Source organism: Siniperca chuatsi, linkage group LG4, assembly GCF_020085105.1.
Source record: "Siniperca chuatsi isolate FFG_IHB_CAS linkage group LG4, ASM2008510v1, whole genome shotgun sequence".
Lineage (NCBI taxonomy): Eukaryota > Metazoa > Chordata > Actinopteri > Centrarchiformes > Sinipercidae > Siniperca > Siniperca chuatsi.
The window spans coordinates 4,367,903-4,394,053 of NC_058045.1; the positions used below are offsets into that span (position 1 = coordinate 4,367,903).

The 26,151-nt window shown below is 40.9% G+C and overlaps 2 protein-coding genes across 4 annotated transcripts; both read right to left on the reverse strand.

Moving 5' to 3' along the window:
* Positions 1-9,858: 9,858 nt before the first annotated feature.
* Positions 9,859-14,401, reverse strand: ppib (peptidylprolyl isomerase B (cyclophilin B)). Its single transcript, XM_044192756.1, has 5 exons — positions 14,140-14,401; positions 12,770-12,883; positions 12,242-12,335; positions 11,441-11,625; positions 9,859-10,253 (listed from the first exon to the last, which is right to left on the reverse strand). The coding sequence occupies exons 1-5, from the start codon at positions 14,272-14,274 to the stop codon at positions 10,131-10,133; spliced, it is 651 nt and encodes a 216-aa protein (XP_044048691.1). The 5' UTR covers positions 14,275-14,401; the 3' UTR covers positions 9,859-10,130.
* Positions 14,402-16,080: 1,679 nt separating this feature from the next.
* Positions 16,081-24,257, reverse strand: adpgk (ADP-dependent glucokinase). 3 transcript variants are annotated; one of them, XM_044192753.1, is made up of 9 exons: positions 24,011-24,257; positions 22,136-22,269; positions 21,652-21,886; positions 20,206-20,431; positions 20,027-20,089; positions 19,415-19,535; positions 19,108-19,304; positions 18,492-18,590; positions 16,081-18,353 (listed from the first exon to the last, which is right to left on the reverse strand). In XM_044192753.1, the coding sequence occupies exons 3-9, from the start codon at positions 21,867-21,869 to the stop codon at positions 17,790-17,792; spliced, it is 1,488 nt and encodes a 495-aa protein (XP_044048688.1). In that variant the 5' UTR covers positions 21,870-21,886; positions 22,136-22,269; positions 24,011-24,257; the 3' UTR covers positions 16,081-17,789. The 3 variants fall into 3 exon arrangements, with proteins under 3 accessions (XP_044048688.1, XP_044048689.1, XP_044048687.1); XM_044192754.1 differs by lacking the exon at positions 22,136-22,269 and having other exon boundaries at positions 16,081-18,350; positions 24,011-24,256; XM_044192752.1 differs by lacking the exon at positions 22,136-22,269 and having other exon boundaries at positions 24,011-24,256.
* Between the last annotated feature and the right edge of the window lie 1,894 nt (positions 24,258-26,151).

The window sequence follows — 26,151 nt, forward strand, 5'->3', positions numbered from 1 at the left end:
TACTTAGCCACAGTTTTGTGCTTTGAGCTAAATGCTAACATGCTGATGTTAGCAAGTATAATGTTTATGTTATGTTCACCATCTTAGTATAGTGTGTTAGCATGCTAATATTTGCTAATTAGAACTAAACACAAAGGACAGCTGAGGCTGATGGGAGTAATTAGTCATAAACCAAAATATTGGACAAATGTAAATGTTGACCTGCTTGTCGTGCTTGAGGAAAAGTCAGGGGATCACCAAAGTCAGTAGGCTTCATCCTCTGGGTTTATTCTTTTCTTTCCTATCTTGTTCATCATTTTGCGGCCCCTCAGAATTCTCTGACGAACACTTAAGGGGTCCTGACCCCCAGGTTGGGAACCACTGTCTTTTTGGATAAAATTAAAGAGGAAGCACTGCTGCTGTCTAACCTCTAACCTTGACCTAACCTCCTTCTCTGGAAAATGTTCTCACTGGTTATGAAGATATTTCCTATCTTTCCATCCTTAGAAGTACATTTATGTCTCACAAGTTTAAAGCATGCACACACATTTACTGGTGATGAGCTTCAGAGAAGATACAGGCACATGATCGTTCACGTAATTCCCATTTAAGACAATAGAAACCCAGCAGAGCTGGCCTAAATTAGCACACACTCTCAGTGGCCTTGTTCCACCGTCTTCCTGTTCAGAGCGGTGAGCAAGCAGTAACTCTGGAGGAAGGGCAGGAGATCGTGGGAACTCTAGCGTGTCACCGCAGCCTCGGCCACGTCCCGTAGAAAGCTCCTTCCAGAGAACAACGTGACAAACTCTGCAAGCAGCAAAGGAGGGGAAAAGAAACCAGAGAGGAAACTGGAGAACAATGAAGAAATGGATGTGACACCACTGCTCGGCTATAGGTCTGGGTGGGAACCCAAAAGTCTCTTGTACTGGAGTCAGAGCCTGGCTTTCTAAAACTCATTGACAAAAAACAAGGCCCAGTTCCCACAGTGACCTTTCCCACGCTGCTGCTCGTGTTGTATATTTATACTTCTCTTGTCGAACTGTTTCCCCTCTGATTTGTACACTCCATGTTTGTGTTTCCTTATCTTTGTGGACGTGCTTCGGCTGTTGTTATTTTGAACTTGATCCCGGCGTTATTCAGGCCTTTCAACCTGCAGTTGTCGACTGTCGCCCCCCCCCTCAACAAAAAGCACTGAGTGGGGAAGGGAAAGTATAGCTTTTTTAAAGAATCCTTTGCCACTGAGTACAACACCTGGCTTCTTAGAATATTTTACTCAATCTGTCCCTCTGTCCCTGTCTTCAGCCATGTTACTACTTCCCCAGGCCCCTGATGCCCAGAGACTTTCCCACCTGTCCCAGTGACCTGCTTCCCCCTCACCTGTTTCTCATTCCTCCAATTACCTGTCAGTATTTATACCAGCCCCTTTCCCACAGTCAGTTGCCAGATTGCCAATGTTATGTTGCGCATAGCCTTTGCTTTCCAGCCTCTGTAACCTGAACCTGAATCTGTACCTGTCTGCCTGCCTGCACCTTTTTCCTGCCCCATTCCTGTTTACCCGTGGACTCTCACTTACTTCTGTTAGGACTTTCTACCCATGCCAGCAAGCTTATGGATCTTCACCTTTTCAATAAATCACTCAACTGATCCCGTCTTTTTCTTGAGATGACTGGAACTTGACTGGAGTACCACTGTGGCAAATTCTACGAACTAGACATGAAATTCAAACCAACCCATGAAGCCCACGCAACCCTCCGCACACCTCTGAGATAAATTGTGTTCGGGTATAGATAATAAATTGCTTAAGCACTAAAAAGGCCCCTGGGAGCACAGTGAGCTCCATCAGGAATATGAAACCACCAAGACTCTAGAGCTTGAAATCTGACCAGTAAAGTGACGACTTCTTCTGCAGAGGTTGGAGAACCTGCCAGAAGGAACACGATCTCTGCAACAATCCACCATTCAGGTCTTTGCTACAAAGAGAGTGAGAGAGTGGGGAGAAGATTCCAATTTCAGCACAACAATGATGAAAAATACAAAGAAAGACACCACTGGAGTAGCTTTAGGACAAGCCCCTCAGTATCCTGGAGAACCCCAGCTAATGAACCCTGTGACCTAAAATCTGTAGAGACCTGAACATCGCAGTTCATACAAATGATGCTCCCAATCCAGACTGACAGAGCTACAGAGGATATTCTGCACAAAGAAAGAATTGGGAGAAAATGTCCTGTTTTAAAGAACAAATCAAAAAATGCCTCAATACAAATAGGAAATATATATTTGAGTGTTTTATTTTTTATAAGTCTGCAAAAAGAGACATTTCATCTATTTTAAAGCAGCATTATTCCTTTTTTTTGGCCACATGCTGAAAAAGACACACGTTTGACATATTATTGCTTTATAATGTTGTTAGCAAACAACTATTTGGCATTAATTAACATTAGCATAAATTTGGAATTGCGTTTGTGACCACCCAACAAATGTAGGTCCAATATTCACTCTCGCCCGCCTCAGTTCCACCCATGGTCCACATCTGTGCCCATTTTTGGATGGTGTCGGCTGGAGCCACCACACTGGCTCTTCAGAAACCTATGGGTGGAAAACGACGATATCTCTGGTTCTGCTGCATCGATTGTGATACTCTTTTTATATCGTCCATCGTGAGTTTGACAATGTTAAAAGACTGAATTGCTAAATGAGTGGAGTTCTCTTAAAACCAAAACGATGAGCTGAAAGATGCTAAAATGCTCTGTAAAGCTGAGGAAAGAGAGTCGAGTGACAATTTCTGTGGGTTTGCCGCTACGAGCGACACCTTTCACATACTGTACATGTAGTCATTTGATCCATTGTTAATACAAAATGATCAATTTGTGAAGCTTTAAGTTAACAGAAAAACAGATGAAAGGCTCTACTTTCTGAAGCTACATATGAAAAACGCTACAAGGCCTACTCTTGACCTTGCAAGAATCCATCTTCTCATTGAGTAATCTGACTATATTCTCGGAGGATTCCAGACATTAAAAAACAGCAGATGCACCTGTTCTGTATCAGCTACATTCAAACTTTCAAATATGCTCCACTGGTCCCTGAAAGGATGGCAGGATGCGGACGTTCGATCCTCCAGTGTGACAGAATACCTCCACGCTTGGTGTTGTGATTCTCTCCAGTGTTCTTTTAATCTCGTTGACAAAGCCTCTTGCAGGAAGCTATGCCAGAAATGTCCGGCCCATCACGGCTTTTCCAGTAAAGCCAGTAAGTGAAGAATAACACTGTTTCACTGGACAATCCCCAATCGCCACAAACAAGGCCAAACCGAACAACAGAGGGTTTAACCAAGACCACGGTTGTGCCGACTCCAGGGAATTCTTTCCATATTTTCCTTCTGGTGAGTCACTCGATGCCTGAGTGAATCTGGGCAAAACAAGGACTGCAGTGCATAGACCTGCTTTCTGTGTTTTTCTTGGCTGGATTGTTGTTCAGCGATCCTGAAGCATATTTCCCCTCAATCACTTGTTACAAAACATATATTTAGGAATTTAAAGTTGTAAACCCCTTGAAGCACAATATCCATTTTAACAACTTTAAACTCCTTTCAAACTTAAATTACAGCTCATCAAAGCAAAAGTGGATTCCATCATTTCATATTATAGTGGGATAATCTTTCCAAATGATGCTCTGATCATAGTGTTCACACACTCCTCTGTAATTATGCAACTTCATACTAAACCATGTCTGAAAATAAAGATGGACTTTCACTGTGTGGGAAGTTTTTTCAGTCAGGGTGTGTACCTACAGTATTACAGGAACTTAGCATGGAAACATTTAACTGCTTGTCAAAAACTCATATTTAAAGATGCGATTCTAATCCAATACATGTCTTTTTTGTCTAGCTGTCCGTTCAGTGTGTGTGCTGAAAAAACATCTGGTGTGTGTACACAGCCCTGGCTCTGTAAATGGGAAATAAACAAAGTGGCTCAGACCGAGCCACACAACACTATGCCAGCAATGATTTGTGTGTCAGGTAACGTTAAATGACTTGCCCACGGACATTCAGTTTACTTTCTAGTTTGCCAAGATGTGCTGTTGTTGTGATGTTAGCTATAGCAGCAGGAGAGTTGTGAGTATCGCTGTCTGGAGCTGGTGGAGCTGAGTTTCCTAACCCACAACCTAGCTAATGTTAGTTCCATTACTTGCTGTGTTGTTGTTCGCGCTATATCATGGTATTTGTTATGGTATTGGATTTCTCCAGAACTGCATACCCCACCTTTGATGTCTGACTCAGATGATTGTGTACATTTATGAAACTTATTTGGGTTTCTGATGGCTGAGGCTGACTCTGGAGCATAATGACTGATCGACTGTGATCGACTGTGCTAGTACCCGAACTGAAACCCCATGAAGAGTCCCCCATTTTATCACATACCGTCTCCCCACCATTATACTTGTCTGGATCAAATCTGAAGCTCGACACAATTAGTGGCTCACCTAACATATACAGTCTGGGACTGAAATCAGATCGTTAACACTTCATAATGCGGCCTGCAACGTACAGTGAAATGTTTTGTGTGCTGTGCAGTGTACTAGTACAGTACAAACATACATGTAAGCACAAGGGAACAAGATGAGATGTTAGGGGATAACACTTCAGAACTTTGGCTTCTTCTGGGTTTTTTTTATAAAAACATGTGGCCACCAGCACCAGTACAGTACGTACCGACACATACAATACTGTAGGGTTTATTTTTTACCTATTCTAATATTATGGGGAACAGAATCAACTACCGAACAACAATCTGGCATTTGGAGGGAAAGAGAATTTATACTGTAAGGGGGCGGCACGGTGGTGCAGTGGTTAGCCCTGCTGCCTCACAGCAAGGAGGTTCTGGGTTCGGCCCTTTCTGTGTGGAGTTTGCATGTTCTCCCTGTGCCTGCATGGGTTTCCTCCCACATGTTTTTTTTGTAAAAAACCCAGAAGAAGCCAAAGTTATGAAATGTTATTCCCTAGCTTCTCATCTTATTCCCTTGTACCTACATGCATGTATCAGTTTGAACTGTACTGGTACAAAAAATTACACTGTAAATTGGGAAGAATTACACTGTACGTTACGTTGCAGTGTTACCAAATTATCATTTGAAACATCACAAATACATTTATGGACTTTCCTAAGTAATTCATTCTTAACTAGAGGGCATTACAAAAACATGTGCATTAATATCCCTACAGATTCTTTACATTTCCAATAATCTGCATTGTCTCTGAGCTTGAGCTGAAACATTTTGAACAGGGTCCAGTAAAAAATATTTTGTATCTTAAACTGAATCAATCTCATTTCCAAATCAGACCAGTTTCAGGCTATTTACATCTCCAGCAAAGAATAGAAAGACACAAACAGATTCACTTTTCCGGCTTCGGATTTGAAACTGGGAACACATTTCAGATTACCTTCTGTCTGCAGATGAGTTGACAAAAGCAGATGAGGTCAGTTATGTTTAGGAATACCATTCCCTCACCCAGCACTGTTCCCATGGCCTCCACATGTTTCCACACACTGCTTCTAAAAATGGCTACATGGGAATAAATTGCATTATATTACAGTTATATCAGTTATTATCAGGGTCATTGTTTGGGGGTAGCCCAAACCTGAAGAGGGTAGCTATAACATATTGTAAATATCATAGTTTTTATGGTGTAAGAGCCCTTAGTAAGCCCCAAAGTTATGTTTATGTCGCTGATCATTATACAGAGACAGCTGATATTTTTATAATGTATTCCCATATTGCTACTATACTCAAGCACAAAGGCATTTTATGCAGCTTATGCACAATAATGAACTCCTTATTTATGCACTTCACTCTGTTAGTCTCTAATATATCCTCATGCTGATTCTGTGGTAGTTTTGGTGTTATCACTTCCTGTTTTATTTTGGTAGTATTCTCCTTCCCTTGTGTGTCTTGTGTTTTTACTTCCAGTCTGTGTTTTCCCTCCAGTTTTGATTGTTGGTCCTCCCTTGATTGTCGGCACCTGTGTCTTGTTATCTCACCTCCCCTAGGGTATTTAGTCTTGGTCTTTTCTTTGTTCTGTGTTGGATTATTGTTGTACACATGGTGTTGTTCCTTGTCTGTGAGTTTATCGTGGATTCTTTGTTCTCCGGTGGACCTTGTTTGGATTTTAGATTTTGTCTGCTCATTACCTGTCTGCTCACCTCTGCCTGTTCTTGCCTGCATTCCACCCCACAATAAATACGGTAGTTATCCGGCTACTTCACCCTGAGACCGCTTCCTCGTCATCTGCTTTTGGGTCCACATACCTCCATACAGCACCTCGCCTTACGACAGATTCAGTGTGAAACTAGAATTACCGCCCCGCGGTTGTATGCCTCTGCCAACCAGTCAAGTTGCAGTTTACTTCCATGTCTGTCCAGACTCACATATGTAGTGGAATTGAATAAAAGGTATAAACTGTATTTTTTTGGTTAAATGTAAGTTATCACTATATTGAAGTGAATATACATTGTTGAACTGATTAATGAAGGATGATCATAGATGTATTGAAACAGATACACATGTACTTGATTACTATGTAAAGATGGATTCTTATAGAGTATAGCTACACAAAAAGTGGTGCTTTTATTTTGAAGCCTGTTATTCTTGGCGCCTCCAATACGGCGTTTGCAATCGTGATTCCAATTCGAAAGTCAGAATGAGGCAGGAAGTGAAAGGCAGAATGGACGAGATGGAGGAAAGCCCGTACTGTGCTAGTTATTGTTTACTCATTGTGTCGTCCCAGTCAACACGTGTGTGAAACCTGGAATCGCCCAGTTCATTCTTAAATTATGGCTAAAAACCTATTTTGAGGTCACAATGACCCTTGACCTATCAATCAAAAGTGTCACCTATTCAGTGTCCGACCCACTGTGGAGTACGGTCACAATCTCCCCTTCTGTTCCTGAGTTATGGTGTTGAAGAGTGGCCAAAAAAGTGTTCTTCCAGGACATTATGAATGTGACCTTTGACATTTTGGGTAAAACATTTCATCACTTGTATCCCATTAAACATTTGTGTGAAATTTTGTCATAATTACCTCATTAATTCTTGAGTTATGGCCAAAACCTTTGACAACCAAATTCTAATCATATCATCCTTGAGTCCAAGTGGACATTTTTGCCAAATTGAAGAAATTCTCTCAAGGCGTTCCTGAGACGTCGCGTTCTCGAGAATGGGACGGATGGACGGACAACCTGAAAACATAACGCCTCCGGCCACGGCTATCGCCCGAGTGGAGGCATAAAGACAGACCCAGCTGATCTGGAAACCATTTTTGTATCCTCGGTTGTATAATTATAAAACAGGTGAATAGTCACTGTAATCCACAATCTACTGCTAATTATCACCCAAAAACAACATCCAGTCCAGGGCTCAAGACCAACCTTTTCCACTGGTGGCACAGGTGCGCCTAACTTTTTCATTTAGGTGCACCTAGGGCTGGGCGGTATGGCCTACAATTTATATCAGGGTATAATTTAAAGCATGGACGATAACGGTATATATCCTTTTCTTAAAATTTCACCATAAATGCTTCTGAAGCGGTAAAGCACTGGTATGGCAACTGCATGGCAGCTATTGCTGTACTCTTAACTGTATTACTAGGACATTTTTCACATAGCACAGGAGCATTTTAAGAACATTTAGTGTGCAAAACTGCAATAATAAATAGAAAAAAATACAAAACCTTTTATATCTGTCTATTGAAAATATTATAGCCTATATATATTATTTGAAAGAATACATTAGTCTATTTCAAGAAGGTTATTTCACCATTTTAGATCTTCTCTCTCCCTGTATGTCTGCACTGTTGGCTTTCTTCGTCAGCAGTATGTTCTTTCACTCCATGTGGAGGCTTGTTGTTAATAACCCTCTGAGGCTACTTAGGACCAGGGACCGGGGGGACCGGGGGACCGGGGGGGGGGGCAGGTGGCGGTTACCTCTGCCGATGATGACGGGTCTGGGCTGGGCCTTTCAGGCCGGGGACAGGTGGGAAGGCCACCGCAGCATTTTCCTTGACGAGGAGTACAGGGGGCGGTGTCACACACACACACACACTTGACAGATTTTTGGTCGCAGTCAAGCAGAACATACTGTAAGAAAAGGCAACACGCCCGACCTTTGTTGTCTGCAAAGTGTTTGTTTTAACATGGAGCTCCAGATGGGAGTGGATTTGCCACAAGATCAGACAATCACAGGAAGGTGTGTTTAACGTTTCTTTTCTGTATTTATTCCTGATGCACTGAAATCCACCATTCGTCGCAGGAGAGGACAAAAGCAAATACTGATGACTCTTGTGCAAACGACTTGCTTTCCCCGCAGATAATATGTGACAGAAGTGGAACAGACAAGTGGGAAGCCAGAGGAGCCATTTTATGTCCTCGACAATCCTGAGAGACAGAGGACCACAGAAACGCACTAAAATCACATGTGAAACCACCGGCATGGACTGCCTCTGGTCTGCGGTGTGAGGGGGCCCTCTGCAGCTCACACGGAGGCTGTAAAGGTCTGCGCCGCGGAGTCCGGAGCTGCCACTGAGTGTTCGAGTGTCCTTCGCAAAATAAGGAGGAAATAAACGTGTCAAACATGAGCTTTATAAGGTGAATGTTGTATTCAGAGGTGGGAGAAGTACTCAGATCTAGTACTAATACCAGCAGTAATACCAGTGTAGAAATGTTACAAGTAAAAATCCTGTATTCAGAATTTTAAAAGTCCAAAGGCAGAATGGCCCTTTCAGAATAATGTATATTATATTACTGGATTATAATTATTGATGCATTAATGTTTAGAACTTTAATGTTGCAGCTAGTAGAAGTGGGGCTAATTTTAATTACTTTATGTACTGTTGGGGTAGTTTAATCTATTCTAATAAACATTTTTAATATTGTTAACATGGTTCCCACATTAAACATCAAATTCAAGGACTTTCTTAGGATAATTACTGTTACAACACTGGAGAATTTTTATAATGAGAACTAGCAGGCTTTACAGAAGCTCACAGACAATTAAAACGAGAGAGGCTTGAATGTGTTAGTGATGTTACTTTAAGTTAAAAAAAAAAAAATTTAAAATATCAAAAGAACTTCAATTTCTATTCTTGCACAAAATATATAAATTCAAGAACTTTCAATGGCCCATGTCTATTTTCAAAAACTGTCAAGGCCTTGATCCCCACCCCCTTAAATTCCCAAACTATCAAGGATTTCAAGGACCCGTGGGAACCCTGTATTAATCTGAATCTGCAAAGAGTCACTGAAGTTATCAGATATATGCAGTGCAGTAAAAAGTACAATATTTCCCACTGAACTGTAGCGGAGTAGAAGTATAAAGTACCTCAAAATTGTACTTAAGTAAATGCACTTTCCACCACTGGTTTTAAGCATGTATCAATTATTACTGTTGCTATATTATGATTATTACTATCAAAGCTGGAATACTTTCCTAATATACATTGACTCTTTGTAGAGTGGGGATCAGAACAGGTCAGAACAGGTCCAGCAGGTGAAACAAGGTTAGAGGATTAGAGTCAAATCTCCCAAATTACAAAACACACTTCGTATATGCCTACTTATCTCTAGCGGTGTCGAACCACCAAGGGTAGGTAGCCGAGCCAGAAGGCTAAATCCTACATTATCTTACAGTCGACAGATCGGTGTAGGCATGTCTGTGTGATAGGTAGCTGTTAATTAAAAAGGTAACTGCAGTACAGAAATGCCAAAGAAATGTTTGAGGTAGATGTGATGAGTTTTAAACTTGAGTTGCGTAAATGGCATTTAAATTTCAGAAGAAAGAAATGTGAGAAGAAACTTCCCTTTAGGTGTAATGAAATTCACTCAGCAATTTAACAAAACTTGAAACCTTTATTTTAGATTTCATTTTTTACAAAAAAAAACCCAACAACAACGAACAGTTAAGTGCACCTTGGAATGCTCGTTGGTAAATGGACCCAGAGCGTCGTCATGATTGCTCTTCTGGTGCTTTAAGACGGCAGCCACGGACACCGAATGACCCAAAGCCCCTTCTCCAGGACCACAGGGCTGTTAGTGATAAAAACAAGGTGGCCTGCACGATTTCCCCCAAGTCCTGTTCTCCCTGTACTCCCCAGCAGCACTCTACTCCTTGGCCACAGCGAACGGCTTCTCCACCTCGATTTTGCCGCAATCGTGGATGGTGACATCTTTAAGGGGCTTATCGCGGCTATCTGTCTTTGTGGCTTCAATCTTCTTCACCACATCCTGAAAGATTAAACATTTTAAATTAAAAAAAAAAAAAAAAAAAAGATATCAGAATGGTTCACCACATCATCTCTGTCAAAGTCAGTGGTGGAAGAAGTATTCAGATCCTTTACTTAAGTAGAAGTAGCAATACCACAATGTAAGGATACTCCATTATAAGTCACGCATTTCAATTCTTACTTAGGGAAAGTACAAAAGTATCAGCATCAAAATATACTTCAAACGTAAAAAAGTACTCATTATACAGAACGGCCCCTTTCAGTGTTATATTATACATTATAATGTTGGATGATTATTACTGTTGCATTGATGTACAAGCATCATTTTATTGTTGTAGCTGGTCAATGTGGAGCTAATTTTAACCATTTTATAGTGTTGGATAGTTTAAATCTATAACAATGAATTTTATCTTTATAAACTAATCAGGTTTTATGTAAAAATACTTTGTTAAAAAGGGTAGGGACAGTAACTAGAACTGTCAGATAAATGTTGTTTATATAGTTCCCTCTGAAATGTAGTAGAGTATAAAGTGTATAAAATGGAAATACTTAAGTACATTACTTTAGTAAATGTACTTAGTTTCAACCACTGGTCAACTTATTGTTTTTCCCGATATCTATATTGATGTGTTTGGCCGGTACATTTGTATATGAATTCAGAAAAAAGTGGCAAAATGTTAATCAAAGGTTTTACGTGAAGTAGTAGATACTGGAATTTGACATTTGAAATTGACAGCAGTAATAGAAGTATGAATAAATAAATTAAACTGAAAAGAGTATATTGCACCGGAGTATTAAACAGAATATTGCACAATTATTTCAAGTATTGCAGAGTGAAAGTAGGTTGCCACCTTTCTAAATGCGACTGCATTAAATGACGGAGTGGTAAAATGTAAACCAGTCTGCTTTTTGTTACTTTGTTTGATCTCCGTTCACCTGAGGAGGGCACAGAGCAGGGAACTAGTGTCTGTTTTAGTCTGAAATTCACTTGCTATTTTTGGCATTTCAACAGATACTTTCAGTCTTAGTTGGCGGCAAAGCAGACAAAAGGTCAGCGTTTGGATAGCAGGCGATAGCACTCTTTAGATTTGGTTGTTCAGTCACCCACATGCAGCTGTGTTTAACTTCCCCAGATGTGACTGAGAAAGTGACCCAAAGTATGCGATCGCTCTCGGGCCTGACACTCACCAGCCCCTCCAGGACTTTTCCAAAGACGACGTGTTTCCCGTTCAGCCATGGAGTCTCAACTGTAGTGATGAAGAACTGAGAGCCGTTGGTGTCTTTGCCGGCGTTAGCCATGCTGAGCCAGCCAGGGCCGTAGTGCTTCAGCTTGAAGTTCTCGTCGGGGAAGCGGTCTCCATAGATGCTCTTGCCTTCATTTAAAGAAACAAAAATCTCTATCATTTAAAATCTGTGCAAGCCAATTGGTTGACGTTTGGTATCTTGTTATTTCCACAAACATTCCCTGCCTGTTGCATCTCACTCGGATGACTTGATTGCTGCCAAATGTTTCTCTTCACATTATGTGATGACATTTTCATATTCATGAACAACTGAGCAGCACTGTGAGTCACTCTCAATGAGAGCATCTGCCAAATGTCAAGTATTAGTACTAGTACTGTCCCAAAATGGCAAAGTGACACTCGTGAAATAGCTCTTGGCACAAAGTTTAAGATAACTTTCGGTGCTTATTAAAAACCAGGAGGTTCTCTCTGTCCTTGGGTCATACATTTTTGAAAACAATAGAATGAATCCTGAATCCATAAAAGCATAAAATAGAAACAGAGTGAAGAAGTAGACACTGGAAAGTCATTTTCCTGACAGTTTGCACACTTCTTTTGGTAAAACCCTAAAGAGCCCAAGCCTGAAGTCATTCATGTTCAGGACAGCACTGATGCAGACAAGTGCAAGTTTGTTCTTGCAGTGGCAAATCTATGCAAATCTGTGCAGACATAAATGCCATTCTGCAGGTGTCAGTGGCCATCTTACCTCCAGTGCCGTCTCCTCTGGTGAAGTCTCCACCCTGGATCATGAACTCCTTGATGACTCTGTGGAATTTGCTGCCCTTGTAACCAAATCCTTTCTGTTTAAGTAGAACAAAACAAAAACAACCAACATAAACAACGCTTGAAAAATCTGAAAGGGATATCGGCTGCTAGTATTTGACATTTAGACCACGTAAATGAGAGTCAAATGACATATTCAAAGTGTATCTCCAGGACGTGGAGGTTTGGGAAAGTAAACAAAAGATGTTGACCACAGATTTAAAAGTATAAAATATGGCTTATTTCACCTACAATACCCACTAAACTCCGAAAACTTTTCTATGCCCTAACTGTGTAAAAACAAAGGGAGGATTCTTTGAATGTGTGCCACTTTGTTTAAGTCTGCTTCAACATTGATCCCCCCCCCGAAATTTAATTTACAGTCAGTCATGTATCTGGGGATTACTGGGCCAAACTAATCACTGCAGACTGTTGCACTCTGGGTACACGTTATGAGCTGTGACGTTCTCACCTCTCCTGTCGCCAAAGCGACAAAGTTGTCGACTGTTTTGGGAACAGTTTTCCCAAACACCCCGATAACAACTCTTCCAACATCTTCGTCTCCAATCCTAATGTCAAAGAACACCTACAAAAAGAAGCCAAGTTATTTTACACTTCAATATGTCCCATGACAAGGCAAATTCCTCCATTTTCTACCTTTATTTTTACTGATATTTTAAATCAAAATGGATGACTTGACATAATTGTACAGGCGCAGAATCTTTCATGGGTAAGAAAATATATAGTGCATTCTTTCCAGTGTCTTACATATTGATCATATCCTAGTTTTAATGCAAAGGTTAGATACTCCATTCAGTTTCATTCATCCATTGTTGGGGAGTTTGCCTGCAGCCATTTCCATGTGATGGCTTCCTTGATAACAGCCGAAAGTATTTTAAAGAGTTATTCATTCTTTGAGCAAGTTAACACAGGATTTAACCCGTTTACCCCAGACATGAAAATTATATTCTCTTCTTTTCTCTTCAGCGCTCTTCTGCAAATATGATAAAAGGGCATGAAGTCAACAATAATTATTTTTAAATTAAAAGTTTCATACAATTTGTTTTTCCACTCCACACAACAGCTGTTGGTTCTTCTGACTCACCACTTGCGTGAAAAAAGCTGATCTGTAGTGCAAGACAGTTTTTTTGTGTGTTTTTTTTAATAGTCATGCATTTATAAATGAGATTTGGTTTGAGATTGTCAGATTTTCTCAATAATGTATGTTGCAGGTGAAGAGTCATTTCGAACAAAGAGCCTTTGGGTCAGCTACTGACCAGCTCAAAGCGTCCTTTGTAACTGTAGACGTGGACAAACCTGCTGCACCCAGACACAATGCGCGATGAGCCTCACTGAGCTGCAGCCAAGCGGGTTAGCTAAAGGAGGACATACTCAATAGTTTAAGCATAAATGGATGTGGGCCAGTTGAGAGTTGATATATTTGAAAATACCGACAGTTGACGTTAAGGCCGAAGTACTGGCTACAATAGCTATGCTAGCTCCATTGAGATTAGCCAGGAGCAAATGCCATTTCATTCAGTTTGCTGTCCCGGTCAGGCAACAGTGGCTAACCCGGTTATATGCACCAATTAATACGATTGTAAATGTCCTCAATTACCGCACGCGCACAGACGTTAGCCACAACACAGCACCGTCTGCTAACATAGCTAACGTTAGCTTCCCAGCTAACAAGCACACCGATCCCCGGGCTTTTAGCAAAGGATGAACCGCTAAAGGCTAAAAGCCGGGTGACGTGGCTTTACAATCTGCAGCTAGCGGTTAGCATTAAAGAAGAGCTTTGATTTTTCAACGCGATTCGCTAGCTAGCGAGCAGCCACCTACCTTCGCAGTCACTTTGGGGCCTTTCTTCTTCTCGTCAGCGGATGAGCCATTTGGGAAAGCGAGAAAAATCACTGATCCCACAATGACTGTAACGGCTACGAGGAACTTCATCCTTCTCTCGCAGAGTCTAACCATCAACAAGAATAATGAGCAGCCCGGGGGACGGCCTGTTAGTCGCGCTATCTTTATATGAGCCGGGGGTAAGAGTGTGGTATCCGGGGTGGAGACTGCCGCGGCGGCCGCTCCGAGCTCCAGGCTGAGCTGCCTCCACGACACAGGGGCCGGGCTTCAACGCAGCGCGCAGACGCACGGGGATCTGATTGGTTCACGTGCAGGAGCGTTTTAGCCAATCAGATGCAGACGCGTAATGCCGTTTTGTCCGATGTCCAGCAATCTCAGCAATATAAAAGTAAAGGACATACAGTATGTTTCCATGTGTTCATATCATGTTACCCTTCAATACACAGATATTTGATTAAAACAACAGTAAAAATCTACATCAGAGACGTCCTTTTAAATGCTTCATTGATATGATTTGGTACAAGAATGGCAATCCATTCATACTGTGTATATACTGCAGAGACTTAACAGCTCAAAAGATCAAAATAGTTAATTTGGATACGTTTGTGCACTTCTACTACTCTCAGATTTATAAAATACTGTTTTAACTAATAAATACTATTTTTATAACTACAAATTTTGCCGCATGGGATCTCCCCCAAGCATGGCCAGATAAACCCACGTGGGGGCCCTGGGGTACCCTGCACCACCACCATCTCTCTGTACATTGTGTATGTATCCTGTCACATTCAAATAAACAAATTAAACCGATTTATTTAGCAATATACACCATGTCAGCACAGTATATCTAGTCTAGACAGGGACCTGTTTCACCAAATTTGTGACATGGAACCTGCAATTTGAAACATTACTTTTTCTTTTTTTTTTATCTTGCACTGATTTTGACACTTTTTACAAAACAAATGTTTTACTTGTGACTCATGGCTGAGCATGTGACAGCCCTGTAGGACTTTTGAATTTAGCCACTATTTGCGAGCAACAGTCATTTGTGAAACATGATGCTGTCACCATTTGTGATCTGAGTGAGCGAACTGCTTTTGTGAAACGACCCCCAGGGCCTCACGATTAATGCAAGGCTCAGTTAAAGGACCTTGTCATTTCAATTTCAGTAGAAATTTACTGATACATATTCCCGAACACGCTGTTGAACCCACTGCTGTGTGGCAGCTGCCCGCTTTTGTCAAATTGGTAATCCAGCCTGGCTCCGAAGGACTCACTAGGCTAATACACAGGCAATGTTCTGTATATAAGTAGAGAAACACTTATTTTTATCATCTTTAGCCCACACATTATTAATAAACCTTTTAACAGAACAACTAATGTTGGTAGCGAACTCTTTGTTACATCACATCCTGTACTTCTGACTCACTGAGCTGTTTTTGCTGAACCCTTTGAACAGCTTTTTAATCTATTCAACATCAAACAAATGTAGATTGCTCAGAATAGTTTCTATCCAATTACCACTTGCTCTTTTAAGTTGGGTTGCAACTGACGGTTAATATTATTAGCAATTAATCTATTGATTATCTTTCAATTAATTGTTTAGTCAATAAAGTGTCAGAAAATAGTTTTAAAAAGCCCCATTACTATTTCTCAGAGCACTAGATGACATCTTCAAACATCTTGTTTTGTTCGTCTAACAGAGTTTAAAACTCAAACTTATTCACTTACACTGATATAAAACAGAGAAAATGACCAAAGAATGTTTGGCATTTTTTCTTGACAAATGATTCTAAAATAGCTGATTAATGTAAGTCAATCAACAAATCGATTTTTTTTTTCAATGAATCATTTCAGCAGTTCTTTCAACACTGACAAATAATGCGCAATAATCTGCAGCACCACAATCAAGCCAAGTGCTACTCTCCATACATATTTTAATGACAAACTACAAGTAAATGAAACTTGTTGACAGCTACAAATGTTAAAAACATGAATCACAAACTATGAAATGAGCAAAGTTGAATAGATTGTACTTGCTAAAAATAAAGAGGGGTTCGGAGTTAAGGTTACATTCACCTTTGCAGGCACACCTGCCACTTCCTACTAGTGCAAAGAATTAATTCTGCTAAACGAAATGCCATACATCTTTTTGTTGTACGTTTGCATTAAGACTCCATTATTGCATGCCTTCGGTGGCCATGTGAGGTATACAAATACATTGTTCTGACCGTTACATCAGTTGTATACTGTACATCTAACATGATGCAGGCGTTCCCAAGTAAGCTCAGAAAAAAAAAACAAAGACGACAAACAACGAACCCGTGAAAAAGCATAATGTACCTTTATGCTAGAATTTGAATCAGAAATCTTTTCTTGCAGTATGTTACACTGGCCAGCTTTTAAGGGTTTCCAGCCAATCATGTTACATAATCACATTTTAGAAGTAAGGGAAAACAGTAACTGAAAAGTTGTACAAGCAAAAAGTAAACAAACAAGTACAGTAACCCTGATAACATATGTCCTACACCTCATTGTGAAGTTTTATTTTTATCTTTAATTGCCAACAGAACCTTTAGGTCAACTAGCTGGCATCTAATTGTAAACTGAGCTTTACTGCATAAAGAAGGATCCCCCCTCAAAACCACATTTAACTTTGCATTTATAAGTGTGACATTTGATCAAAATGGTATACAAACGCTGCATCAGAAATGTATAATGTAGAGCAGGTAACAGAGATTATAATAACCCTATAATTATAACTGTTGTTTGTGCTATGCAGAGTTTCCAAACTTAAACATCATCATAGTGGGAGTGTTTAGGCCAAAAACTGAGAAAACAAACTTTGTCTCACACGTATTTTTATCCTCTCAGGACAAATAACAAAAATGTCAAGTATATCTAGATAACAGTTATTACACATAAAGAAGTCAGGACACCCATGGGAGAATGAGCTTTCAGTGATCTAGTAACTATTTGACGTGGACGTACCTTGTAAAGTTGAAGAAACACAGAACATCAATAATACCACTTAGATTCTACAATATAGTAAGACGTTCATCAGTTTCCAGTCAAACACATTTGTTTATATGTGTTGGTGTGTGTCTATATATCTATCTCAGAAGGTAACTGATTTGATGCTTAATTTTGAGTTTGTCTGGATCTGAAATATGAATAAAATATTTAATAATAACTTGGAAATTCTTTTATTTTCTCAAGGCACAAAGTAAATTTGGTGAGCCTGGTGAACAAAACTCTTTGGAGTTTGTGAAGATGGCTTTGAGCTGCGCCCAGTGCATAGAGTCAGGCCACCTCACAGCCCGGTCAGATCCACTTCTGTACAGCTCTGCCTCAGATCGGTGTCTGCTGGAAGATTAGAGGAGGGAGAACAGAGGAGCCCAGAGCAGGCTGGAGGAGTCATCAGGCAGGATTTTAAAACTATCGCCATCGATCACATTCTTAAACTCAGCGGAGCTTCGGGAAGGAAGACACAGAACCTGATTCAGGACTCGGAGGTCTGAACAAGTTTAGAAACATGACTCCCACCCAACAACCACAGCTGCAGGTGAAACTTCACTGGGTCTTTTCAGCGCTTCCCATCAACGTGGAGTGTCAGATTCAAGCAAACCTCAGAAGGGCTGCTGGGTCTTTATCTCTGAGTAAACTAGTCCCTCTGCTGAGATGGCATCCCCGAGCCCTACTGTCCGAAGTGGCTGTTTGCAGACCAGCACCGGTGTCAGGTGGAAGGTGACGTTTCCTCTCCGCCACACAGTAGCAGGCTCGGCTGGGTTCAGGGACAGCTTCTCTCGTGGCTCAGTGTGTGAGCTGTGAAACTCTAGTGGGGCTTTGAGCTCCACTTTGCTAACGTCAACAGACTGGAGGCCACACGCCTGACTGCTGGCCACTCGTGCTCCAGCCATCACCGCTGCCGCCTGGTTCCCCCAGTATCCATCCACTGTAGCCAGGACGTGGTAGGCCAGCGTGTGGAAGTGAATGCGAGTCAGGTCAGATTCTGACGACGGGTCGCTGCGGCCGTGCTGCTCCAGGATCCAGAGGAGGATGTCGCTGACCTGGCCCACGTCTGGAATGCCTTTCCAGGCAGCCAAGTCTGCATGAGGCCCCTCACCAGCCTGAGAGACGAAGAGCAGCTCCTGCTCGTTCAGCCCAATGGAGCTGACAATGGGCATAACCTGCTAACAGGAAACAGGAAAAAAAAAACTTTAATTAAATATACAGAGCCCTGTAGGGATTTGTGGATTTTGAACACACTCATCTTTTCTCTGTAAAGGACTTCTTCTCACTACATGAAACACAACTGTTTGACATTATACCTCCTGCATGATGCTGTTCATGTAGTCTTTGTCGGTCATGCTTGCCAGTTCCAGGTGAATGGGAATATCTTGACCAATGTCAGATATGGCTGACACAGCCTGTGAAGAGGAAGCAAGTACAAAATGTTACTTAAGATCCCCCAAAATATATATCATGTGAGCCATTGCCATGCATGCATATTCCTTACTCCTGGGCAACTTACTGTGAATAATGATAAAATGTGATTTGTGATGAATAATTAATATCATTTCTGTTTTAGCTTTATACCTTGAACCTTCCATGTCATGCAACATGATATTGGACATAATGTTAGCAATCAAGTAGTCTAAAGTTTTAAACCAGCTAAAAGTAGCCACATTTTAGAGTTTTTGCATGTTTTACTATGAAGTGCATAAAGTACATTACTGCAAACCATTTTCCAAAGCAAATCATAAATCATAATCATAGTTTAAATTAATGAATGTTATCATTTTTCATTCATTTTCACTCACACAAACTAGCATAAAAGATGGGTACTCCATCACATTTACCACCCATCAATAGACTTCAATAAAAGCTTTGTCAATTAAAACAAATAGGTGGAGAAATTGTAAAGGACCGCTTTCAGCCACTGACCTCTTTCAGTCGCTCCTCCCACAGCTCTCTGCCCTGACCCTCCATCATGTGGAGCCCCGACAGGACCACCAGGTCAGGCTGAAACTCCTCCAGACTCGCCACAAACGTCTCCAGCGAGCTCATCTCCCCGTTAGACACATCGTGAGAGAAGATGAAGCGGTTGGCTTGAGGTGCCTGAGTTGCACCCCACTGTTCACCTAGAGCCAGAGAAGAAGACCAAACCCAACTGCTGTATTACACATCAGAACAGACTGAAGAAATCTTAAACACAACAGATCCTGCAGAAGCTGCAGCTTCTTCTCTTTACCTGCTTTATACTCCAGGATGAGGTGAAATTCATCCATCTCCTGGAGAGACTCCGGGGGAACAACTATCTGCTCATCCAGCATCTCGTGAAGTTTAGGACCAACTGGCCCACATAACAAAACCTGCGGTATAAAAACATAGGCACTTGATCCTGAACCAGTGTGGTACATTTTTCTTCCAGCGCGTCATGTAGTAGCAAAAATGCATTTTTGGGAATTGTTTATTGTATAACACTGGATTTGTGACAGGAACTGTGCTTTATAAGATATCCAATTATTTTAAAATAACGGAATTACATTATGTATAATTAATACTGTGTTTAGAGGCCTGCCAAACACATTTTCATATTATAAAAATGCAAAAATCCTCTTGAAATGTGGAAGTGTAAAGAATATGTTTCCCCATGTTCATTATTTCTTTAGTCCAATTTTCTATAGATTTCTGCAAAGTGAAGCAGCCAAAACATTACTCAACATCACCTAACTACCTGAAATAGATTTGACTGAGCATCTTGGAATTTCTATGTGTATTTAAATGGGGCTCTTTAAGAGCTCATTAATTTAGTGTAAGTATAAGAGTCAACATGCACACAAGTATAAACATGCTACTGTACCATCAGATCAGGGTAGGTGGCTAGCTTCTGACCAATGAGGGCAGCATTCCCTCCCACATACAGCTGGAAGAACACAAAAGTAAAGTTTACCAGAAGGAAGATCATTTTAAAAAAAATGACTTAATAAAAACAACAAGAAGTCGTCCTCTGAGAAAGTTTGGGGGGGGTAAGGTTCTTGCCTTCGCACCGGGGTACTCTGCTGCTGCACGTGCAATCCTCTGAAAGGCCTCCTTGTCGCTGAAGAAGCGCTCGGCTGCTGCTCCACGCCCCATGAAATGGATGAAGGCTTCCTTCAAGTCCTCTTTGGAGTGCAACACTTCGTGATCCAGGCCGGTGCCAGGATCCACAGCCAGAGCCTGCAGCAGTCCCACCCCTGAGACGACCACATCGACACAGGCGTTCACCCTTAACAAGACAGAAGGTAAAGACAGGAGAAATACTGAGTACAGGTTATATGATAGTTAATAACTTAATTATCATTATATTCTGTCTGTAACTAAAATCCTGAGGATATATACACCTTTTTTTTTTTTTAAAAAAAGGTCAGCTGGTGCCTGATTAAAGATTTGGGCAGCTGTTAAAAGGCAGAGAATCAAGCTGGTCTGGTGTCAGTGTGCTTGTCAGTAGGTTTTGTGCAGATACAGACAAATCTTATAAAATGTCAACAGGTCTGCTTGTTTTAAAGACATGAAATACAAAAATACATTTTCCGAGTTCTTATCCTGCTTTCTTCAGTTATCTCTTGGTTTCTGTGAAATATAAGTCAAAATATATTAAAAAATATATAAAAAAATAAATCACTTTTCTCTTAAAATATTTTTGACTGACTCATCTTGGGGGAGCGTTTATCCAATCAAATGTGATTTGGGGCAACGAGCTAACCGCTTGTTGTTTGTAACAGCTGGCAGAGCAATCTAAAGGGTCAGAGAAGTGTGTTTGGATGTCATTTATTTCCAAAAGAGCATGGTTGAGGTCTACTTTACTAATTTCTCCCTCATCCTCTGCCACCTGATGTAATGACGCATGTGAGGGAGGTGTGGGTGGAGACCAACAGCAACAGCTCCGTATGGCTCTGTAGTCACTAAACCACGCTCACTTTTCAGCGAGCGAATCAAATCTGAAGGATTTGATTTAAATCCCTCTCGTAATGTAATATATTCTGTTTCAAATACTTTACATTATGGAAGATAAAGATGCCCTAACTGCCATTTCAATGTGACTTTAGAAGTAACTTCAGGTGTAGTATTGAAGAAAAATAAACCATTCCTAAACAATACACAAGTTCCCCCCCCCCTTTGCTTCTCTCCTTGGTAGAAACAATCTGTCCTTCAGGTCCAGACAATCATCACTTTCCACCTTTCTAAAACACTGGTGTTGGCTATTCTAAAGCAGCAGGCTAGGTATAGACAGTAATTGAATTCACCACCGTCTTGAGCCGAGCCACCTGAGCTGTGACTGACTCATGGCAACACATTCCTTCTCAGTCGCAGAGCTGACAACAGCCTCTTAACATGCCACAGTAGAGCGAGGAGCACATATGCAGTAATGAATATCAACTTCAGGCGACAGAAAGACATGCATCTATTTCTTCTATTACAGTCCCACAGTTCAACTCTCTAACTCACCCCACTGCCACTTTGCTCCACTGCCGGGTCGGCAGAGTTATCAGAGTCTCCCAGGCAGCGGAGATCACCTGCTCCACGCTGTTCTGGCTCCGAGAGGATGACTGAAAGTTTGGCAGGCTGATATACTGCAGAATCTGCTCTGGCAGGTCCGGGCTGCCATGGTAGAGATAGCCAACAGCTAACGCCAGCAGGGCTGCTGCCGAAGCCTTCCTCCACATGATGCTCCCACACACTCCTGCAACAAAGGAAACCAGTCAGTTATCTCTCTCATATCAACCATTAGCATTCAAAACTGATTATTCAAAAGTGAAAGATTTATTGCGGTTATTGGTAATGGCATTGGAGAGCTGCATAGCAGTGTTCAGAGATCAAACACATACACAAGTATGAAATAAATCATAAAATAATCAAACTGGTGTTCCACCGTTATGTATAACATCAGAAAGATGTGGGGCATTCCGTCAGAAATCAATCACTTTCTCACCTCAACCCTTTAGACTTTATTTCCTACATGTTGAGCCACATGGAGTGTGTGAATGAGGTTTGATCAACCAGAATGGCCGATCATTCAGGAGACAGGGGCCCTCAAAGTCGACCCATATTAGAGTCCCACCCCACCTAAAGACACAGATATCTTCTTCAAGAATAAGCAGTACGCTTCTCTGATTATCGGAAAACTTACAAACACAGTTATCCACAATTTCAATACTTTTGGTCCAAAATTAATGATTTTTTTTGTCCTTAAACCTTAATTTGCAAATAACGCGTAACCACCTTTTGTATGTTACAGGGTAGACACTCCTTTACATCTCCTGAAGTTTTGTGCCCGCTATCGGTTGAGCAACAGCAGACTTCTAAGTACATGGTGGGTAGGTCAGTCTTACGCATGATCATGGTCATCCTGGTTCATCAAACCACGTTCTAGCACTCTCTTATACAGGTTAACATGTAGGACAAAATTCATTCAAATTGAAAGGGGTGAGGTCAGAAAGACTTCTGACAGAATGTCCCCCAAACCTTCAACTAATTTTGTCAAGTCTTTATTTACAGCTCACTTGTAAGACCGTAATTATCTTGGACAACGGAAATTTGTAGAAAGATGACATGATATCATATTATCATATGATTCGGCTGGAAATTGATAAAATCGATAAAAAGATTTTTTTTTTTAAATTTGCTACTTTTCTTGGTCTCACATCATAGTAAATTGAATATTTACGGATAGTCGGACAAAAAAAAATAAAAAATGACAGGCATTTGATGACATCACCTTGTGCCCTTGGATTATGTGATTTTTCAGTTTTCTGATGTTTTATAGACCAAAAGATGAATCGATAAAATAGTCTGCAGATTAATTGATAATGAAAATAATCATTAGTTGCAGCCTTAGTTTGAATTACAGGAATGTGTTAAGCAGAGGTGGTGAGCCACGCAGATCCTGATGCGCCTCCTATTCATCTGCCGATAATCGTTTGGTCCATAAAACATCAGAAAACTGTGAAAGACGCCCATCACTCTGTCCTTGGGCTCAAGGTGACGTCATCAGGTGTGTGTGTGTGTGTGTGTGTGTGTGTGTGTGTGTGTGTGTGTGGGGGTGTTGTTGTCCAAACCCCCCAAAATATTCAATTTATTATGATGTAAGACCAAGAAAAGCAGCATATTCTCACATTTGAGAACCAGGAACCATCAAATGTTTGGCATTTTTGCTTGGAAGATGACAAACGATTAATCGATTATCAAAATAGCTGCTGATTTTATTTAGAACGACTTATCGATTAATCTACTTATCATTGCAGCCCTACATGGCACATTATGTAGTTCAGTGATGAGGAAGTAGCTATGAAATTAAATAATTCAGACTGTATATAATCAAAATGAATGAATGAGATGTATGAGTGAACTTTCGCCTATTTTAGTATTGTAGTATTTTACAATACTACAGATAATCTCACTACACTTGTCTTTGATGAGCTCGACATTTACACCCGGATGACAGTGCAGGTTTAAAACTAAGTCTTCATGTTCCCTAATACTACACAGGAGTACTGGGATGATCAGAATAAGTGGCATTACATTGTACTTTATGGTACAGTATACGGGGGTTAAGTTACTGCTAACGTGGACACACACAGTTTGTTAGCTAACATGCTAGCATCAGCACACAGGGGTGACGTTATTTTAGGCTTCAGTTTATCAAAGCTAATCTGAGAGTAGCAGTTAGCTTCCAGCTCGGTTTAGCAAGCAATCTGATTTAGAGACGAGGCTGACAGCCACAGACTTCCTGTTTACACCTCAGCTTAACAACAGCTTTCTTTAAAATCGAAGTAGCCACAGCTTCACATTTGTTAGCAGCACGTACCGATAATGTGCTGGCTTCAAGTTTGTTAGTCCGGGAGAGGATCCTGTTTGCTGGTAAATCACATTAACAGCCTTTAGTTTGCACAATACTGCCGGTGGAGGAAGAGGTGACTGAAGAAGTCAGGGTTGGTACAAGTCATTGAAGAAGTGGTGATTGGGAAAGACAGCAGCCGGAGACCGCAAACGTTATACATCCACAGCCAGCGCACAGCAGCGGCTTCCGTGTCCCGCTCCGCGCATGCGCTTCCACAGGGCGCATTCACAGAACAGGTCCTGGAGGGAAAACGGGTTCAAGTCCTGATAAAAAGTAACAACTTGAAGTACTTGCATTTTTTGGAGCCTGTTACTTATTAAAAAATGCATCTATGGTTTAAACTGCATACATTTCACCTTGGACTGGAAACTGTAAGTGTATAATCCTGGTGAAATATAGATATTATGATAAACTACTCAACTGTTGAGGGCCTTTGGCACAGCTGGATTCATTATTTTGGGGGCCCTGGTGGCAAAAAGGTTGCTGTTGGGCCCCTATAGGCCTTTTTAGCGGAAGATATTTTGACATTTCACGAGCCAGGTTTCCGTTCAAATGTAGCGCAAATTTTAACAAAATGTCCAGAAAATCGACAGAAGAAAATGCGAATGTATACATGTTTCCATATTAGGAGTTAGGCTGTATTCCATTTAGGTAAGTTTGGGGTACCCTGTACATTTTTTCACTCACATAGTTCTCAGTCTGTCTAGAAACACTAGGTTTGGTGGTTGGTGCCACCTCTGTAAGTTTAGTTTAGTTCTTGTTGTAGTAAAGACAATTGAGCCTTTTTGTTTGTACTTGTGTTTCTAGAGGTAGCTTAGCTAAGGCTGGGTTTGTTGTATTGTTTCACCTCATTTTGTTCGGCACAACAGACCCTGTCCAATCCTCACCCACACTTTGAGAACCTTTTGTAGTATGTTCTTGGTATTTTGTTGTAAGTAAATCACTTTGTCTCTGCAACTTTGACTTGGTTGCCTTGATTGTCGTGTTGTTGTCTTTTTGTTAAGATAAATTAACAAGGGATGTAACAATCTTTATTTATTTGTTTGCACATTAAAATATACAATTATGGGCACAAAGACACTTACGTATATACAAACACACTTTTACCTACATATACTGAGAAATACATGAATCCAAAATAAACAAGAGGTTGTGCAGGAGAGGTAGGAAGCTAAAAGCTTATACAAAGACCTCCCCTAAAACACTCAAGGCAAGAAACAGAATTACACTGAATAAAGATACAGAGCTGGTAACCTCACTTTGATGACTAAACTCTTGGAAGTCACTGCATCTGGCTAAGAAATAGTCCGCGACACAAAGCTTCTTGGTCAGATAGCTTCAGACCCCCCCCCCACACACACCTTTCTAAAGTCGGATTAGGGTGGGGGTCTCTCACAAATACCCCAACTTTATGAAAGTGCTGGAGTTCCCCTTCAAAGTTGGACGCAGATTTCACAAAAATAAATCTAGTGTTCAAATAAAGGTTGCACTCATAAAGGGGGGAAACTGGTGACACAGAATACGGTGAAACATTATCCTCCACAGCACTGGAGCAATTTAAATCTTTACGGCTGGATGTTAGGTGTGGCATTTTACTTGTAATTAGCCACAGCCACATTATTGCTGTAAGTGAGTAGTCTGAACTTCGAGACCTTTTTAGAAACATTAATGAAGAGTTTTACTTTTTAATCACTAATAGGCTGCTTTAACTCTTTGACCTTCCATTCTTAAATAAGTGCAGTTCCAGCTTCCTCACACAGCATCCAGAAAATGTACCTTTCTGGCTTGATTATGTTCCTCTTAACTATTCAAAGAGGGAACAGGTCCAACCAGATCTTGTAAATTAACCCAACAGGAGGCCAATTAGAACACCAACTGAATAACATAATTAAAGACTCAAACTCCTTTCTTCCTGCCTTTTCTCCTTCAGGCAAATATGCGTGAATGTTCTGCCTGAGCTTCATGTTGCTGCTTGTAAGCTATTTCACTCGAGGCTGAGGTGAGGCATAAACAGTAACCAAATATTCTTAGAAGAGTTTTTCTTTATCACCAAATTGACTCTGTTAGGTGGATGGCCCATGTTGGTACAAAACTCATAGCTTCTCTAA

What these genes read in the sequence shown, in the direction of transcription:
- ppib (XM_044192756.1), bottom strand. Translation starts at nt 14,274, where the DNA reads ATGGTTAGACTCTGCGAGAGAAGGATGAAGTTCCTCGTAGCCGTTACA. An exon ending in GCCCCAAAGTGACTGCGAAG is followed by an intron (nt 12,884 to 14,139) that starts GTAGGTGGCTGC and finishes TTCTTTTTGTAG; the next exon opens with GTGTTCTTTGACATTAGGAT. An exon ending in CAGAGGAGACGGCACTGGAG is followed by an intron (nt 11,626 to 12,241) that starts GTAAGATGGCCA and finishes CTTTAAATGAAG; the next exon opens with GCAAGAGCATCTATGGAGAC.
- adpgk (XM_044192753.1), bottom strand. Translation starts at nt 21,869, where the DNA reads ATGTGGAGGAAGGCTTCGGCAGCAGCCCTGCTGGCGTTAGCTGTTGGC. An exon ending in CAGAGTACCCCGGTGCGAAG is followed by an intron (nt 20,090 to 20,205) that starts GCAAGAACCTTA and finishes GTGTTCTTCCAG; the next exon opens with CTGTATGTGGGAGGGAATGC. An exon ending in GGGAGGAGCGACTGAAAGAG is followed by an intron (nt 18,591 to 19,107) that starts GTCAGTGGCTGA and finishes TCCTCTTCACAG; the next exon opens with GCTGTGTCAGCCATATCTGA.